This window comes from Fusarium subglutinans (genome assembly GCF_013396075.1).
Source record: "Fusarium subglutinans strain NRRL 66333 chromosome Unknown NRRL66333_c0000166, whole genome shotgun sequence".
NCBI classification, from domain to species: domain Eukaryota; kingdom Fungi; phylum Ascomycota; class Sordariomycetes; order Hypocreales; family Nectriaceae; genus Fusarium; species Fusarium subglutinans.
This window is the reverse complement of record NW_023502229.1, coordinates 1-17,794: the sequence shown is the minus strand read 5'-3', so window position 1 is coordinate 17,794 and position 17,794 is coordinate 1. Positions and strand designations below refer to the sequence as shown.

The 17,794-nt window shown below is 48.4% G+C and overlaps 9 protein-coding genes across 9 annotated transcripts; 5 read left to right on the top strand and 4 right to left on the bottom strand.

Annotated features, from left to right (window-relative positions):
• Window positions 1–360: 360 nt before the first annotated feature.
• FSUBG_10027 (mago nashi) lies at window positions 361–1,126 on the top strand (the record flags this gene model as incomplete). The annotated part of the gene is made up of 6 exons (XM_036674564.1): window positions 361–398; window positions 482–519; window positions 584–679; window positions 730–793; window positions 849–936; window positions 986–1,126. 6 exons carry the CDS (start codon window positions 361–363, stop codon window positions 1,124–1,126), a joined length of 465 nt encoding a protein of 154 aa, XP_036534458.1.
• A 2,269-nt stretch (window positions 1,127–3,395) lies between these two features.
• On the top strand, window positions 3,396–4,695 carry FSUBG_10026 (VID24-like protein; the record flags this gene model as incomplete). Its single annotated transcript, XM_036674563.1, has 4 exons — window positions 3,396–3,950; window positions 4,003–4,153; window positions 4,212–4,569; window positions 4,629–4,695. The coding sequence occupies 4 exons, from the start codon at window positions 3,396–3,398 to the stop codon at window positions 4,693–4,695; spliced, it is 1,131 nt and encodes a 376-aa protein (XP_036534457.1).
• Window positions 4,696–5,006: 311 nt separating this feature from the next.
• FSUBG_10025 (TRM11 catalytic subunit) lies at window positions 5,007–6,496 on the bottom strand (the record flags this gene model as incomplete). Its single annotated transcript, XM_036674562.1, has 4 exons — window positions 5,007–5,173; window positions 5,228–5,433; window positions 5,482–6,329; window positions 6,383–6,496. The coding sequence occupies 4 exons, from the start codon at window positions 6,494–6,496 to the stop codon at window positions 5,007–5,009; spliced, it is 1,335 nt and encodes a 444-aa protein (XP_036534456.1).
• Window positions 6,497–6,901: 405 nt separating this feature from the next.
• FSUBG_10024 (ribonuclease P MRP subunit POP1) lies at window positions 6,902–8,236 on the top strand (the record flags this gene model as incomplete). Its single annotated transcript, XM_036674561.1, has 5 exons — window positions 6,902–7,045; window positions 7,098–7,266; window positions 7,407–7,508; window positions 7,559–7,630; window positions 7,677–8,236. The coding sequence occupies 5 exons, from the start codon at window positions 6,902–6,904 to the stop codon at window positions 8,234–8,236; spliced, it is 1,047 nt and encodes a 348-aa protein (XP_036534455.1).
• Window positions 8,237–8,240: 4 nt separating this feature from the next.
• FSUBG_10023 (ankyrin repeat-containing protein) lies at window positions 8,241–8,897 on the bottom strand (the record flags this gene model as incomplete). Its single annotated transcript, XM_036674560.1, has 1 exon — window positions 8,241–8,897. The coding sequence occupies one exon, from the start codon at window positions 8,895–8,897 to the stop codon at window positions 8,241–8,243; it is 657 nt and encodes a 218-aa protein (XP_036534454.1).
• Window positions 8,898–9,956: 1,059 nt separating this feature from the next.
• On the top strand, window positions 9,957–12,495 carry FSUBG_10022 (tRNA ligase; the record flags this gene model as incomplete). Its single annotated transcript, XM_036674559.1, has 2 exons — window positions 9,957–12,191; window positions 12,241–12,495. The coding sequence occupies 2 exons, from the start codon at window positions 9,957–9,959 to the stop codon at window positions 12,493–12,495; spliced, it is 2,490 nt and encodes an 829-aa protein (XP_036534453.1).
• A 447-nt stretch (window positions 12,496–12,942) lies between these two features.
• FSUBG_10021 (UPF0132 domain protein) lies at window positions 12,943–13,666 on the bottom strand (the record flags this gene model as incomplete). Its single annotated transcript, XM_036674558.1, has 3 exons — window positions 12,943–12,997; window positions 13,050–13,211; window positions 13,284–13,666. The coding sequence occupies 3 exons, from the start codon at window positions 13,664–13,666 to the stop codon at window positions 12,943–12,945; spliced, it is 600 nt and encodes a 199-aa protein (XP_036534452.1).
• Window positions 13,667–14,275: 609 nt separating this feature from the next.
• Window positions 14,276–15,277, bottom strand: FSUBG_10020 (ribosomal 11 precursor mitochondrial; the record flags this gene model as incomplete). Its single annotated transcript, XM_036674557.1, has 1 exon — window positions 14,276–15,277. The coding sequence occupies one exon, from the start codon at window positions 15,275–15,277 to the stop codon at window positions 14,276–14,278; it is 1,002 nt and encodes a 333-aa protein (XP_036534451.1).
• A 440-nt stretch (window positions 15,278–15,717) lies between these two features.
• Window positions 15,718–17,265, top strand: FSUBG_10019 (26S protease regulatory subunit 6A; the record flags this gene model as incomplete). Its single annotated transcript, XM_036674555.1, has 4 exons — window positions 15,718–16,025; window positions 16,081–16,496; window positions 16,551–17,185; window positions 17,245–17,265. 4 exons carry the CDS (start codon window positions 15,718–15,720, stop codon window positions 17,263–17,265), a joined length of 1,380 nt encoding a protein of 459 aa, XP_036534450.1.
• Between the last annotated feature and the right edge of the window lie 529 nt (window positions 17,266–17,794).

Below are 17,794 nucleotides of genomic sequence, written 5' to 3'. Positions count from 1 at the left end.
GTTTTTAAACGATGGTTTATGGCTCAGTCAACCATCAGAAGACTACCTTTAGATCTGGTGTAGTGGTATTGCCTTGTTGAAAGCTACCCAAGCTTTGGGTTCCATTGACATCTGATGTACTTCCAGAGCCGCGTAGGTACCTTACCTTAGTTGGCTACCGACGGTGAAGGTCTTACACCTGAGGTGTCGCTGTCGTCAAGCTGTTCTGCCCCGCCGAATATGGTCCGTGCACCCGTCTTCTACCACCAGGCCAGGTCCCGCGATTCTTTCTCAGCCTTGCGATCTTGAGTGTGATAGTTGATAAATCTTGACTCGAGTAATACCACCAGCCAGTCTTGCCGCCTTCCCACAGCAGCAAAAATGACGTCCTCAAGCGAACCGTTCTATTTGCGATACTAGTAAGTCTATCATCACGGGTTCTTCTAGCTTCCCCGTCTAATTGATTGTCGCGAAACGATGCTAAAGACGTCCCTTCAAACAGCTCTGGCCATATGGGTCGTTTCGGTCATGAATTCCTTGGTACGAATAGCCATGTGATGTCCATCTACCGTTCTAAAGTCATTCTAACGTGTTTCGCCCTTAGAATTCGATTTTCGAGTCGTCGGCGATGGTCGCAGCGCGGTCGCCCGATATGCTAACAACTCCAACTACCGAAACGATAGTTTGATCCGAAAAGAGAGTAAGGAATGCGACTAGCCCTGCGGAATCAGCATTTCTGATAAGTCATAGTGTGTGTCAGCTCAGTAGTTGTCGACGAAATTAAGCGCATCATCAAGACGAGCGAGATCACCAAGTACGGCGAACCGAATATCCAGTGGCCTTGCCTGAACATGGCTAACCCAATGTAGAGAAGATGATTCGAAATGGCCTCAGAAGAACAAAGACGGACGCCAGGAATTGGAGATTCGGATTGGTAACGATCATATCGCGTTCGAGGTCGGTCATTGAGGCACCATATTTCGGATCACGACTGACAGCACAGCAGACCGCCAAGATTGGATCCCTGGTGGATGTCACTGAGTCTGCTGACCCAGAAGGTCTACGAGTGTTCTACTACCTTGTTCAGGATCTCAAGGCTCTAGTTTTCAGCTTGATCGCTCTGCACTTCAAGATCAAGCCAATTTAAAGGACGGGCCCGACTCAAAAGAATGGGATGCGGTGTTATGGGATCGAAAAGTCGAGGATCCAAATCTCGATGATAGAGGTGATGATTCGGCTGTAGCTAAGAACAATACCCGGGCTGTGAAAGAAAGGCGCGAACGATTACCAGAAACAAGCCATGTTTAAATATCACGACTGAAAGAACAATATCACCACAACAGCGACCCCATAGAAAAGTCTTTTGTGCACTATTGTCGGGTAGGTGGGATATCACTAGATACTCATCGAACTTCTTCGATCAGAGAGCAAGGGGAACATTTGGGAGTCACAGGCGTGAAATCTTGGGATAATGATAATGCTCAGGGGGATGTGGTACGACAGGGAATGGAGTTATTTGCTAAATATCAATCGTACCTGATAACACGAGTCGGATCATGCCATAACTTATGCTCTATAGTTCAGCCTGCAATACATATGCAATCCTAATCAAGACCTGAGTAACACACGCTTGGACCAGACTCCCTGGGCAGGCTCACATGTGAGGTTGAGTAAGCGGTCTGGAAAAGCTCTCTGCACTTGCAAAGCAATCAATCAATAATGAGATGCCACTTCCAGGATAAAAGGCAAACAGAAGTGACTTAGAAGTTAGAAGAGATGATGCGGATGCAGGTGGCGGAGGCTCCAATAATGCAAAGGCTAATGAATAGGCGACGGGTAGACCCGTGGAGGAAACAATGATGATGCGAGATTGAGATGGAAATTGCCAACGCTGTATGATGATTTCAGATCATGCCAGCAAAGCAAAACAAAACGGTCTGTCTCGGAGTTGGCGTGTGCATCATGTCTCCTCAAGTTAAGTTAGAGGCCCATCACCCCATACGAAATGCAAGCGGCAACGTGGTGGGGGGGTTACTGGGGGCTGCCCGATGGCGCCTGGGCGCTTCCATTCTGGGGGCACGGCACGGAAACAGCCCAATTCTTCTTGTCCATGCCATTTGCATGAGGAAGCATCTGATTTTGAATATGAGAGACGGGAGGTGTCGACAATGCGAGTTCTGAGGGCGAATCCTCGTCGCCACTTCTAGGTAAAAACTCAATTGCGAGAATTCCCTTATAACAGTGGGAAAGGTCTTGTTAAGCTTCATAATGGCCCGCTAATAATAAGGCGGAACTGGGACTGGACCTAGACCTAGGGAGACCCAAGCAAGTAGACCCTGGTCAACAAGCCTCGCATCTCAGCCGAAGATGAAAAGGAATCAATCATACTTGGTGGAGAAGTCACCTTGATTTGCATCTTCTCAAGTTACATGTCACCCGGGGAAGTAGGCAAAGCTTCCCACAAAGACCTCGCAAAGTCGAGTGACAGACAATGGAAATACGGATAATTAATCTCCTCGATCTTCTTGGGCTTTTTTCGCCGTTAGCACGCTGCTTATTTTTCCTTCTGCACCTAGGGAAGAAGGCTCTGTTTGGTACCTGAGTAAATCTTGTAGGTATAGGAGTCGGTAAGACTTGTTTGTCGGATCTTTCCATATAGATTCTTCTCTCCCATCATTACTCCGATTTAATGAGTCCATCATGTTGTTTAAGGAGTTGCATACCCCAAGTTACACGGCATCTACCCTCTACCTAAGGTAGGTACCCAAGACACTGTAAAAAATCATGAGCTAGGGAGACTTGGAAGACTCCCCGTCTTGCCGAGTGGAGTGGATGGCCCACCTACAAATCCGCTAGGTACAGTACCTATAGAAACCCCGGATGGCAGCAAATCAAGCCCCTCGTCCGTCGATATGAAAATGGAAGACAACCCAGCAGCATCACCGACCGACTTTGACCCTTTTCTTGCCATCCATCAGTGATCATCGACCCATACCTACCTACCTATCCATCCATATGTGATCTGGCATCCATGCTTTAACCTGCTTCCTTCCACCTCTCCTGTATTATTACACCACTCTCTCCCCCCCAACTTTTGTGATGGGCACGTTTTTTGCTTTCTAGAGGGCTTTCAGGCGCCCCGTTCAACTCTTAACAAAGTCGCTAGTCCCCGAGATCGCCACCCGTTTTGGTGATTAGCACTAACTTGCTTGTTCTCCCCTCTAACCTCCAACAGCGCTCGACGTCAGTCATATCCTCGCAACATACATACATACATACATACATACATACATATGTGATCCACTGGTCGATTTGATACCCACGACCCTTCTGTGTCCTCTTTATGAACTTCTGTCTATTCGCGCGTCGACATTTTCGCTGTTTAATTGCATCATCTCCCATCACACGTCACAACAATGCCAACACCATCATCAAATCCGCCGGTCGAACCCGCTTCGCCTCGGTCTTACAGTTTCTCGACATGTCCTGACGATGTTCAACATCAGCCTCGTCCTAACTGGCAGTCACGCGACGATGATCAAGTCCACGATGCTGATCTACCCGACTCCAATCTTTCTGTTGATGTCGGCTCGCCCCTTGTCGTCGACGCGCCGGCTGCGCCCGAAGGCCCAAGCGACGATGCCATCATGTACAATGGGCGTCCAACTGATGAAACGTCCTCAAGGTCTTCCACCATGTCTCCTCGTCCTCAAACCGCTACTACGGCTGCCACGACTCCAATGCCTAGCGACCCAGCGTCTGAAATAAAGGGAAGAGAGGCCGAGATCGGCAGTCAATTGAGTCGAGGGCCTTCAAATAGCACCCAGCGAGTATCTGAAACCGAATCAACGGCTCGAGAATCATCCAGGCGGAGAGGGTCGCCGAATGGAGATTCCGATTGGGTTGATATCGATGCGCAAGAAGATGAGCTTTGGTCTCCGTCTATGGGTTCTGACTTTTCATGCATGAGGGTGAGTTAAAACGTCGATCGCACTGTATATGCAATGATCTGACTATCGAAAGACTATCCCATCGGCTCCTTCATCTTACCTACGTCCGGGCAGCAAATTTCATGGCACACAACAGTCAGAGAGGCAGGTCTACGATGTGCAAGTCGAAATAAAGCATGTTGACATGCGAGAGTCGTTTCTTTGTGGCTATCTGCGTATCCAAGGTTGGTGGCCAGAGTGCAATCAAGATCGACCGACAATAACACTGACTCTATTTTCAAGGTCTGACTGAGGACCATCCCACCCTCACGACATATTTCGAGGGCGAAATCATCGGTTCCAAGTACAGTTTCTACACACAACACGAGAACTGGGGCGCAAATAGCAAGGTCGACTTGAGTCATTGGGCCAAGTTCACAGCTTTCCGCCCTTTCCAAAAACAAGCTCGCAAGGGGCCTGTCACCATTCGAGATGCTGCCCAACGAGAAACCATCTTTATGCGCTGGAAAGAGCACTTCTTAGTTCCAGACCATCGAGTTCGCACGATAACAGGTGCCAGCTTCGAGGGATTCTACTACATTTGCTTTAACCAGGTCAAGGGTGAAGTAAGCGGTATTTACTTCCACTCTAAAAGCGAAAAGTTTGTTCCCCATACCAACATCAATCACGCATCAATTCCTGCATACTAATAAGTGACAGGTTCCAGCAGCTGGAGCTGAAGCATGTCCCCGACCGGGGATGCTTTGCCGCTACCGAATTTCGTTAAATTCATGGCCACGCCAGTACAAAGCATACTGCAAGCTTGGAGCGCGGCGCCGCGACAAGCTCGTTGCCAGTCATCGCCTCGGTTTTGTTGCAGGACCGGTTTGAGATATCCAGCGCTGTTATAACAACATACATATAGATGAGAGTACGGGAAGGTTCAGGGCCCGCCATCATGACATCTTGACGTGCCTACGTATGTTGCTTTTGTGGGTAATCAGGATTTGGGTTTTATGGGCAGTTTATCACACATGAATGCGGAGCATAGGAAGTCTCTGATGGGAGCACAGCGAAGTCTTTCCTGTAAGCGAGGTTCTATTCTTCGGCCTCGAACTTTTTGAAATATCCACGTCGAAACGGGTTGAGTTCGTCTGCCGATGTTCCGTTCAATGTGAGCTTCTGTCTATTCGTGTAAGCCTTGAGGGCTTCTTGCGAGACCTGTGAGTCGGGGAGCCGACGGTATGTGATGAGTCTCCTTGACCCTGTGGAATGTTAGTAGGTGCAGGATAAGCAATACGGCTCCAGCGGCAACTCACACTTGTTGAACGGCTGGGTGCAGACAGACACAACTTCCATGTAAGGATGGCTGGGTACGGGAATCTCTTGGTCTTCGTCGTTAGCTGTTGGCATCCAGAATGACAATCGCCCTTCATCCACCAGAGTCTCGGCTGCAAAACTCAAGATATCATCGAGCATCACCAGAAAGCTATAAGGCTTCTTAGGTGGCACATAAGTTGGTTTCCTGTGGTAGTCAGCGAATGCGAAATCAAACGGCTAGGACATTACGTACATTCCATGTTGCTTCCCCTGCTCTAACAACCAGGGGGTCTTCTCAGGGTCACGGAGACCAAGAACTCTCAGCCCTTCTCTCACGCCATATGGAGGATCACAAACAATTCCATCCCATGTGCGAAGATGCCTCCTGATTGGCGTGTTGGTCAAGTCGGCCGAGAATACGTCTCCTAAACAAGGCCCAATGCCATACTGATCAAAATTGCCTTTCAGACTCTTGTTGCCACCCTCGCCGCGGATGCTTCGACCATCGATATCGCTTCCGAATGCAAGGGCACCAAAATGGGCACAGGCTATGGGGAAGGAACCAGTTCCAACGAATGGATCATAGTATAGCTTGCCAGGGGCGGCGAGTGCAAGGTTGGCAGTGACCAGAGCGAGCTCAGAGTCCATGCTCGTCGTTGAGATATATCCTCTCTTCTTGAGGTCGAACTTGACCAAAATTTCTCGCGATGAGTTCCCTACATACCGTGCGAGATACATCGTTGTGGGATCCGGAATATTCAAGGGTACGCTGTTGTAGGGCCACATCTCGAAGATGGTGAACAAGTTGTCAGGGTTGGTCATTTTCACCGGCCCAGTCCAGCCCAGGAATCGGAAAGAGTTGATAAGTTCGATCCTCTTTTTGGCTGAACGAGTTCCTTGGTATGGGTCAACATCGAACTTGAATGATTTTCCAAGATAACTATCCCAAACATGAGATGTGTTTGTCTTGACTGATTCATGAAGTTCATCCAATGTGCTTCCTCTGCCCCAAAGCTCATGGATAGATTGAATGAGAATGGATCTCCTGGCCAGACGCTTGGCCGAATCTACCGAATCCAGGTGCACGATACAGAATGGGGACTATTCACAGTAAGTTTCTGGATGTAACCAATATTATACATGGGAGAACAGACGTCTTGGCTATAGTCGACTATTTTCATATCCAGGCCTTCAACCAAGGCCAAAGCCTCGATCTCGGGGACTCGAAACGTCTCATGCGCCTGAGCAAATTTGATGAGAAAATCCATCTCAATTTTCAGTTTCTGGTGAATCTTGTTGTGTAGTTCAGTTTACCCTAGGATTTGTGACTTGGGGCGGTGGGGGAAGTCACACCAAATGCCTGACTTTATTGATCAGGAAAATGCCTTACTTAAATATGAGCCTTAGTAGCGTTTAATGCTTCACAGGTATATAATATCTGGAAAATTTAGCGATTTGCAGAGTTGAGGATGCAGCTCGACCAAGAGATTCTATTTACCTACCTAAGGTAGGTTATGATATCGAGAGAAAACTTTGCCGAGAAAAACCCGGCTAACCAAATCGTTCCATTTGTATTACCTACCCAGCACTTTGCATTTGCGACTTACACATGCGCAGAATCAACGATTGGCATTACATACGGTACAACATCATACTTTTCCCGACCTTTAACCATGTTTCCTACTGCTGCGCCGTCGATTTATCAGTCGCCAAAATGTTTTGTTTCATACGGCACTATGGGTTACCTTGACATCAAGCAAGCTCCTCGCAAGGGCAAGCCTTGGACTGCAGTTATGTCGTTGGATTTCATCCATAAGGTTTGAACAAGCAGGGACGCTCAGATTGAATCAAATACTGAACTGAGGTTAGGTCGACCTAATTCTACCTTCAGAGGCCTACGATGCTGCATGTCAGCAGTTGAGCAACGCTCAAAATGCGCCTCGCTACTCCAAGGTAGCAATGTCACTTGGAGATATTCTACAGGGCGACTTTTTTAATGAGTATATTAAAAAGGGCAAGCAATTTACCCTGTTCTTCAGTATTTCTGACATTAACCATGTTTTCAGGTGATATCATAATGCTCTCGGAGGGACAGACAACGGTTGGCATGCTATTTACCTTGCGCGAAGGTATACGAATGGATCGAACCCTTGGAGATTATGTACTGACTCTTAGTAGGTGCATTGACCATGTTCGTGGATAAGGAGACATATGAACGTGCAGGACTTGTTGGTAAACCATATGGTGCAAAGGGTGGACGAGGGTCAAAACCACGTTGGGGTGAGTGGCCAGATAACAAGTGCTAGAAGTAACAGCTAACTCTCGTGCAGTGGTAACATACAACCTTAGAGATCCATCCATGCTTCGAGGACACAAGGGCTACGACAGACTGATCTACGCCTGTAAGACTGTCTTCGCTCAACCCGTGACATGGCTATTCTGCAATAGTACAACCCAAAGCAAGCATAATCAAGCTCTTTAAACCCATATTTCGATCTCATACTAATGCTTTCCAAGTCCCGAGTCCTGATCCCCTACAAAAGTTCTCTCCTACAACCTGTACATCAACATCCAACATATCGCAGGATATCGCTGTTCTTCAACCAAGTCTCGATGTCGACCCAGAGATTCTCTCTGAAAATGATCGCGAGTCTCTGGAATATTTCGTCACAGAAGTTTACGAGTGGTTCTCACTCATTCGCCTTGGTAGCTCGCGTGTGGAGCCTCGTGACAGCATCGACCCCTATCTGTCGAGATATTCTGTGCCAGGCGACGATCCCGAGGAATCCAAGGTGTGCAAGTTGAGTTGGGAGGGCTTCATGTCAGCACAGTGGCTTCGTGGTTTGCTCATGGATGTGCTAGTTGCTTGCCCTTCGAGAACATGGTTTTCCCTCAGTGCTACAAGCTTTTCAAGAAGTGTATCTGGCAACAGTGATGACCTCACTATCCTGAGACCACCTAGCGCGGCCGGAAGGTATCTCATGTGGGAAACAAAGTCGTCGGATTGATCCCTTAATCTTGCTTTGATCGTACGTTTCGTTCATCCTCGACACCACCCTCACCCAGGACAGCATCCTCAACCAACTTCCGTAGCTCGGCTTGACCTTGAGGGGTGTTGAAATCGTCGCGTTGAGCCAGTTCCTCAATTCTTCTTCGGAATTCTGGGTCTATTTCCTCGGGAATGTCTGTGGTCTCGTCCATAGTGCCGACGGTAACCTTCATTCCCTCTGGAGGGGGAGGGATAACTTTAGGCATGACAGCCGCTGCAGTCGAGGCAGGGTCATCGGCCTTCTTGGCTTGGATCATGGCTAGGTATTCTGCAACAGCAGGGAATTCAGCTTCAGCTTCAATCTTTTCTCTAGCTGTTAACCCTTCTGATCCCCGGTGGTTGATGTTTGCTCCGAGCTCTTCGACGAGGACCTGCGCAGCATCTTGGGTCTCGACAACAAACAAGGCAGTCTCGTTGTCCTCGTCTTTCAGGTCGACGTCGACATCGAACTCGCGGACTAGCGCTCGCAGGAGGTCGAGATGATTGTAGCTGGCAGCGGCGTGGACGAGTGAGTAACCATGCTCATCCTGCGATGATGCGAGTGCTGGGTTCTCTCGGAGGAGGGGCAGCAACGCGGGGTTGTTATCGGCTGCAAGGAGGAATGGGTTTGGGGTAGACATGATTATAAATTTATGTTTGGTGCTGTTTTGCGACAAGGAACGAGGTCTGAAGAGGCAGTATATTTTATGTACAAAGTTGAGATAGGTTTCTAGTTTGTCGTGTCGTCAGTGTCGAAACCATTGAAACTTTGTATGTAGAAGGAAGATTTTTGGCGGGGTAGCTTGCGTGTGGAACCGCCACAACCCATCATGACGACAAAATATTAGTATTTACTCCGTTGGGTGCCTACCTATCCAGACCAACCTGTGGTTTTCTATTAGGCAGAACACAGGCTCTATCAACCAGTCTAGCCCCTATAATCCTTTATGAACCCCTGGCGTTCAATTGTTGCCGGCGTGACGCACCAGACACAGCAAGGCCATCATTCCAGGGTAAGACCCATCCAGAGTTGGTACTTTTGCCCCTCCACATCCAAAGTGCTTGCCTGACCTAATGGTGAAGGGTTCATGGGATGACTCAGTAAAAGGTCTACCACCTCAGTTTCCGAACTTGAACACAAGATTCTCGGACCTTGATTGAGCATTGATTTCTCTTTCGTGTAACCCTTGCTCCTCAGGGATAGCGGCCTGACTCACTAAGAGAGCCTAAGTTCGTTTCTTATTGAGGCGGTGCCGTAAGGCAGTTTTCGACTTATTCCTGGCCCGCATCGACCTTAGCACAACCGCCACAACCTCATTTGAGCTGCGTCTACAGAAATACCGTCGCTAACCCGGTCTACATATAAAAGGCCTAGCTAGTGCCAATATCTGCAGCTGGCTTCAGTTGATACATATTTACAGTTACCCCTTGTGTACAATAATACGCTCACTGTTGTTGTCCAGCTCGTTTCACTTGACAGGGCACTGTAAGCAACTTGCAGCCTCATCACGCACGTCACTCTTTTCTTGACTTGAATTTTCAAAAAGTGAGTTCCTCCAGATCTCAGATGCTAAAGGTTATGGAAAACAAGCCTTGGGGTTTCCTGGAACAAGTTGGCTCAGATCACTCGACAGAAGATTGCCTGCCCCTCAAGTGAGGAAAGCGTATCATCTTGCCCAAGAACCATCAACATCAACCTCATGCTTGTTTACCGTGGTCCTCTGCGTTCTCTTCTCACATCCCTCAGCAGAGCCACCGCGAATTACCAGAATCTTCGAGCCTCTTCAACGGCTCTCGACAGAATGTCTGCCCCTTATACTCCTCAGGACGTTCAAGCCGTGGCGAACATGGTGCGTGCTTTAGATAGTGCCCGGAAGGACAAGAAACGCGGCGGATTCGCAATCAAAAAGACAACGTTCGATGTTAAAGGATCAACGGATGGCATCCAAGTCGACTCCTGGCGTTTGCAGGACTGGGATTACAAGCGACGTGATTTGCCCACATATGCGCGCGGCCTCTTCACCACCAAGACACGAAGAAACGAGCCAGAAATCGCCGTGAGAGGTTACGACAAGTTCTTCAATGTTAACGAGGTTCATGAGACCAAGTGGGAGAACATCTTCACACGTACTCAAGGCCCCTACGAGCTGACACTCAAGGAGAACGGCTGCATTATTTTCATTGCCGGATTGGAAGACGACACACTGATTGTGTGCAGCAAGCACTCGACTGGCGACCGAGATGACATCCAAGTCAGCCATGCCAGCGCCGGAGAGAAGCGCCTAGAACAACAACTGGCTGCCGTTGGCAAGACAAAAGCAGACCTTGCACGAGAGCTCCGCAAGAGGAACGTGACTGCCGTCGCGGAGCTTTGTGATGACCAATTCGAGGAGCACATCTTAGCATATGGTCCAGATAAGGCTGGGCTATATCTCCATGGCGTAAACCTCAACCTACCCGAGTTCGCTACCTACCCCAGTCGTTTCGTTCAAGAATTTGCCGATGAGTGGGCGTTCCGTAAAACGGGCCTTATCACGATGGACGACATTCACCAAGTCAAGGCTTTCCTCGAAGAAGTAGCTGAAACTGGAGCACACGATGGTCGCGATGTCGAGGGTTTTGTTATACGTTGCAAGATGTCCCATGACCCTTCTACACATCCATATCGCGACTGGTTTTTCAAGTACAAGTTTGAGGAGCCATACCTGATGTACCGCCAGTGGAGAGAATGTACCAAGGCCTTGATTGCTGGAAAACAGCCAAAGTTCAAGAAACACGCCAAAATCACAGAGGAGTATCTACTTTACGCCCGACGACGACTTGCCGCAGACCCGAAGCTGGGAAAGGAGTACAACAACAACCATGGGATCATCGCTCTGCGGGATGACTTCTTGAAATTCAAGAACATCAACGGTGCAGATGCAGCTAATATGGGAGAGCTGGATCCTGTTGTAATGACGGAGGTCACTCGTGATGTTATTCTGTGTCCTATTGCCACCATTGGCTGTGGTAAGACAACCCTTGCTATGGGGCTCTCGCACCTTTTCGGTTGGGGTCATGTTCAAAACGACAATATCTCTGGTAAAGGCCGGCCTCCGCGCTTCACAAAGATGGTGTTGGACGAACTTAAAGACCACCCTGCCGTGATTGCAGACCGAAACAATGCACAGAGACACGAACGGAAGCAGATCATCACCGACGTGAAGCTCCAGCATTCTTCTGCCAAGCTTGTTTGCATGAACTTCAAGCATGATGAAGACTCAATCGATGAGATCCGGCGAATTACCCAGGAAAGAATTATTGCCCGGGGTGATAACCACCAGACTATCCATGCAGCAAGCGACAAGGAGAAGTTCATTGGTGTAATGGAGGGCTTTATCAACCGATATGAAGCCTGCAACCCGCACTCTCGACCTGACGATGGCTTCGATGCTGTGATAGACCTTGATCCTACAGCCAGCAGCCGACAGAATCTCGAAACTCTCGTCACACAACTCCACAAGTTGTTTCCAAATCTTGTCAAGGAGATTCCCTCTGCTGCAGCATTTGACGCTGCCATGGATTACGCCCTCGGCTACAAACCAGATTTCAAACACGATATACCTGACAGGGGCAAGAAAAGTTACCCGCAGCAAAAACCTAAAGTTCAGAAGCCAAGAAAGATGGAATACATGTCTGTGGGTATTTCGACCCAGGAGGTCAACAATGCTCTTGAGCAAGCCTTCAAAGCCACCCCACGTGCAACTTCGCGGCTTTATACACAACTCAAACAAACACGACGCATACAGGCGAAATTTCATGTGACTTTGCTGCACAAGGCTGGCAGTAAGGAGCACCCTGAGCTCTGGCAGAGATACGATGCGCTGCAGAAAGAAGCAGAGGCTGCTGGCGACCCTGAAGGGAAAGTTGGCGAATGCGATGTCATGCTCGAACGAGTAAGTTGGGCCAAAACTCATGAGCTCTACAACAACTGACCGTAAATAGGCTGTGTTTGATGACAGGATCATGGCTATCGTGGTTCGCCTAGCAGACCAAAATGACCAATGGAAGTGTGTAAACCGCGTTGCTCACATAACTGTCGGAACTCGAGACAATTCTGTAAAGCCCAAAGAAAGCAACGACCTCCTGGCAAGATGGCTGGACGTGGGTAGTTCCCCGGAAACCAAGATTGGAGAGGTTGTGTTCGAGGAGAGGCCTACACTCAAGGGCACGGTAGCACCTGTGCTTAGCAAGTTTTAGTGGAGTGATAGATTTTCACGGAGTACTAGCATGATTTGAGAATAAAGGCTCTGCGGAGTCCATCCTCACGGGTTCAAGATAGATTTTGCGAGACCTAAATAAGATACCTCATTCTTGTCTCCCCATGACTGAAAGTAAACTCAAATACGTTCAGCCACTTGGAAATGTTGGCAAGATGGTCTTCAACAAGTGGATGTATCAGCTGAATCTCAACACGGAAGAGCCAAGTCTGAAGACACTTGGTTTTCCAGGAAAAATCTAAGTGTGCTAGAAGGGGCGTGAGTATATCTATCAATTTGATAAAACAGAGGGTTGGCTTCTAACATGAGGAAATTCGATCGCCAGTTCTGAACTGGGAAGGGGTATTGTGAATACGACTAAATGGACGAAACTAAAAATAAAAAAAGAACAGTACAATACAAGCAGCGCGTGCAACTTGATTATATGTTACTCATCATCAAGGAATCGGCTAGCTAGGGCACCGAAGAATGGCACCTCGAATCTAAGAAGTCTATTAATAACGAGATCTGGATGGACTGGGGGATTCCACGTACCTGTCGAGAATCTCTGCATCTTTGTAAGCTCGTAAAGTGAGAGTAGCGATCAAGGCAATATCGCAAAGGAAAAACAGCCAGCTCAGAAACGTTGACCATGAAAACATAAGATGGAAGACCATAATGGCTGTGAATAGCAATGCAGATTGCCAAGCATGAAACCTAATACGAGTGTCAGAAAACGAACATACATTGATGAAAGTTTCGAGCATGGCCCTAAAGATGCAATCGTACCTCACATAGTCACTATTCCGTTCCAAGATCAGCAGTATAATCGCACCCAGTGGTGGAAATGCGACATATGCTAAACAGGCTTCGTAATCCAGGCGCATTCCTAAGCTTGTATCGAACTCGCTGACTTCGGCAGCAGGATAGGTCCCAGGCATTGTGCTTGATCCACCAAAAGCGCGGTTATCAGGACTAATGGCCGCCCAGCCAGCTGACTGGCCATCGAAACCGCTCCATCCTCTTTGTGGCTGTGGGTGCTGAAGCGGTGGAGGAGAAGCGACGGGTGAAAACGATCGTCTGGCATCGTATGATGGTCGAGGAGAGGCGTAGTCGGGAGAGGTAACACGTGAGTGCTCTGGAGGAGATGATTGATAAGGAGCGAAGTCCATAACGTGTGTGTTGAATTGTGTTGCTGATTCGATGTAGACGGTCCGGTAGGTGAATCGAATGACGATGGAACAGTAAATAGGTAGGCTGTAATCGAACTCCAGTGACTAACCGTCGCCTTGTTTTCCCTTTATTTCACAGCTTTATGATACTTTCGAGGAAAGTGGTGATCTTGTCGTGTTGTTGTAAAGTGGTTTGCGACTATTGAGTTGATCGAGAGGCGGGGGGGCGATGATTGTAGGTCAAGGTTGTTCTTGGTGAGGTAGGAGTTAGCTTTCATACCTACCCGAGTAGGTACCTGCATATAATAATAGTAGCTTTCAGCCACACCTGACGGATACAGCCACACTTATTGCTACACAAGGCACAAAGTATCAGCTGGAACGATTCCGCCATTTCGCCAAAGCAACAGAGTATTTAAACCATTTACTTCTGTGGTCAATGGACAAGGTGCCATAGAATATGGCTTCCCTGGGAGAACTCTCGATCTAGCTAGCTTTAACGTTGCAGAGATCCAATCTGCTGTTCGTACATCTACACATACATGGCCTTTATCCTTTATTAGGCGTCTTATTTGTACATCGTATCTCGAAACCTCCCGAGCTCCAAGTTCATTCGCCATCCTTTTTGTCGCCCTTGATCTCGTCTTCTAGCTGGCCTTTTCTGCCCTCCAGAGCCAACCACAAGCTTCTGCTTCCGCCCTCCAGGGTACTGGTGATGCCCAATCCAACACCTTGGAGCATGGCCACCAACTGGCCCCTCAAGCCTTCCAGGCCGCCCTCAATACCGCCAACCCAGTTGATACCAGATTGATCAAAGATCTTGCCTTCAACGCGGCCACCGACAAGTAGTAACTTAGCAAGACCACTTTGGCAGATGGGATCGTGAAAACCGGGGTTCTTCTTTCTTGAAGGAGCCGGGAATTTGCCCGGAACGGGTGCCAGAACACTCAATGCTGCCGCAAGGTGGGTCGGAGAGACGGCAGGGAGAACCAGTGCAGCCAAAGGGCCAACCATTACTGGCTCGATCTGAGCGTAGCTGGAGTCCTCGGGCACTTGGGCATTCTTAATGGTTTCATATGCAGCTTCGGAAAGATCATGAACAACAGGACCCCGCACCGTTCTTGTTGTCTTGTCTGACGCAGCAGCAGCTTCAGGGTCGTAGAACTCAACAAGCTTGAGCGCCACGCGCAGCATGTTGGTTCGCACCACCTGTAATTGGACTAATGGGGTGATATCGACAGGTTCAGCACCAGGAATCGCATTGGGCTTGGGAACTGTGGAAAGAGCCTTCTTCAGCTCTCGCCGCACTGCAGCCCACTCTACGGCCGTCAAATTGCTATGTTGAAAGAATAAGATCAAGGGGGTCGTCCGGAGGAGTGATGTGTAGGTTCGGATCAACTGGCTTTTTCTCGTCTCAACAGGCCGGGCGCTGGGAGGCTTGGTGATGGGAGAGTAGTCAATTGGTTTTCGGATCTCGGTTACCGCTGCCGAATGGTTTGGCGACGTCGAAATACTGCGAAGAGTCGTTGTCCATGGCCTGTGAGAGAAGTGTGATTCTCTGCGCAATTGACGCACACAGGGCGACGCAGCTCGTGATATTCGTGAAGTCATATTTTCTAACTATGGGGCATGTCAGAACAGAGATTCAAAGATAAGAGAGTTGATGCTGTACATACATGAAACTGTCTTCCTGGCTTCCGCAGCCAGATCAAAAATCCCACAAGCACTCACAGTCGGTATATGCCAATTCGATTGGTCTTTGGCCCGTGCACCGGATCAACCCACCGCCGATCCCCGGCAGTGCAAGGTCACTGGAGCCAATGCCGTGCTGCTGCTGGCAGGCCAGGCTGATTACGCGCGACCTGACTGCCTACCTGACAGCTTGATCTTTGGTGTCTGTCGTTAGAGCATCCATAGCATTTGGCTTTTGCATTCATTTCCCAGCCGCGCATCAACCACAACGACTTTGCGTTCATCTCCATCAACCCTAATACGAGCTTGTAGCTTCACCAACCCATTCAAGTCAGATTTAATCCACATCATTTCCCACCATGTCGACTCTCGAGGAGCTCGATGATCTCGACCGCCGAGACAAGGAGGAGAAGAAGAGAGATGGCGACGACAAGAAAGAGAAGAAGCCCACTGATAGCGACGCCGACATGCAAGATGCAGAGGAGGAGGAGGACGATATCCTTGACGATGAGATCCTGGGGCTGAGCACACAAGACATTCAAACCCGCAAACGCTTGCTAGAGAACGATTCTCGCATCATGAAGAGCGAGTTCTCGCGGTTATCACACGAGAAGGCCGCCATGGGCGAGAAGATCAAAGAGAACCAGGACAAGATTGCCAACAACAGGTTTGTTTCTGGTGAGGCATGGAAATGTGAATGTCATCGCTGACCCGATTTATAGACAACTCCCGTACCTCGTCGGCAACGTTGTTGAGCTGCTTGACCTGGACCCTACGGCCGAATCATTAGAAGAGGGTGCCAACATTGACCTGGATGCCACCCGAGTTGGAAAATCAGCCGTGATCAAGACCTCCACACGACAAACAATCTTTCTCCCTTTGATTGGCCTGGTCGATGCCGATAACTTGAAGCCTGGCGACCTTATTGGTGTCAACAAGGATTCGTACCTTATTCTCGATACGCTCCCGGCCGAGTACGACAGCCGCGTCAAGGCTATGGAGGTGGATGAGAAGCCCACAGAACAGTACACTGATGTTGGTGGACTGGATAAGCAGATTGAAGAGTTGGTAGAAGCAATCGTATGGCCCATGAAGGAGGCTGAGCGTTTCAAGAAGATTGGCATCAAGGCCCCAAAAGGTAAACTTGGACGAGAAGTCGTGAAAGCCTAACGTATGTACTAACTCTGCTTAGGTGCACTGATGTATGGCCCCCCAGGTACAGGCAAGACTTTACTAGCACGAGCCTGTGCAGCACAGACGGACGCTACGTTCTTGAAGCTGGCAGGTCCTCAACTGGTCCAGATGTTCATTGGTGATGGCGCCAAGCTCGTACGGGACTGCTTTGCCCTGGCTAAAGAAAAGGCTCCAGCGATTATTTTCATTGACGAGTTGGATGCGGTTGGTACCAAACGCTTCGACAGCGAAAAGAGCGGCGACCGTGAAGTACAGCGAACCATGTTGGAGTTGCTGAACCAGCTTGACGGCTTCGCCTCTGACGACCGAATCAAGGTGTTGGCTGCAACAAACCGAGTCGATGTTCTTGATCCTGCGCTTCTCCGATCTGGCCGACTCGATCGCAAAATTGAATTCCCCCTGCCAAACGAGGAGGCCCGCGCTCAGATCTTGAAGATTCATTCCCGCAAGATGAAGGTTGACCCCGGTGTCAATTGGGGTGAGTTGGCCCGAAGCACGGATGAGTTTGGAGGTGCTATGTTGAAGGCTGTTTGTGTGGAGGCTGGCATGATTGCTTTACGATCAGGCAAGAACAAGATTGGCCACGAGCATTATGTTGATGCCATTGCTGAGGTGCAGGCCAAGAAGAAGGATGTAAGTGACGAAAACTTGGAGTCGCGTCATGGGATTTGCTTGCTAACAATGTTGAACAGACCGTCAACTTCTACGCTTAATTGTGACGATGTTAGATATTGCGGACTGGGTTACAGGTCAAACGAGCCGGGGCATTGGGGATTAGACACGGCAAAGGCGAACATAGATCAATGTAACACTATCTCGACATATCACCGTGTCTCCTGGGTCTTGATTTTTGAATGGTGAATCGACATGACTGGGGAGTCTAAAAGCCGACATTGACGCTTTGTAATCGTACATGTCAATGTCTTCATTATATAACTATGCCTTGATTACTGACCTCCCCTTATAGTATAATTACCCCCCTAACTATAGCTAATTACTTAAACTGGCCTAATTCTAGTAATTAACTATAAATTACTATAAAGACTATAAAATACTTACTATTAACTTTATTTTTTAGTACTTTTATATTTAATTATTAAAAAGGTATTATTAAGTAAAGTAAAGTAATTATTAACATTTTTAATTTTATTAGCTAAGTTTTTTACTATTACTTTAGCTTTTATATTATTAATAAATTTACTAAGGTATTAATATTATTACTAATTTAAAAAAGTAATTATT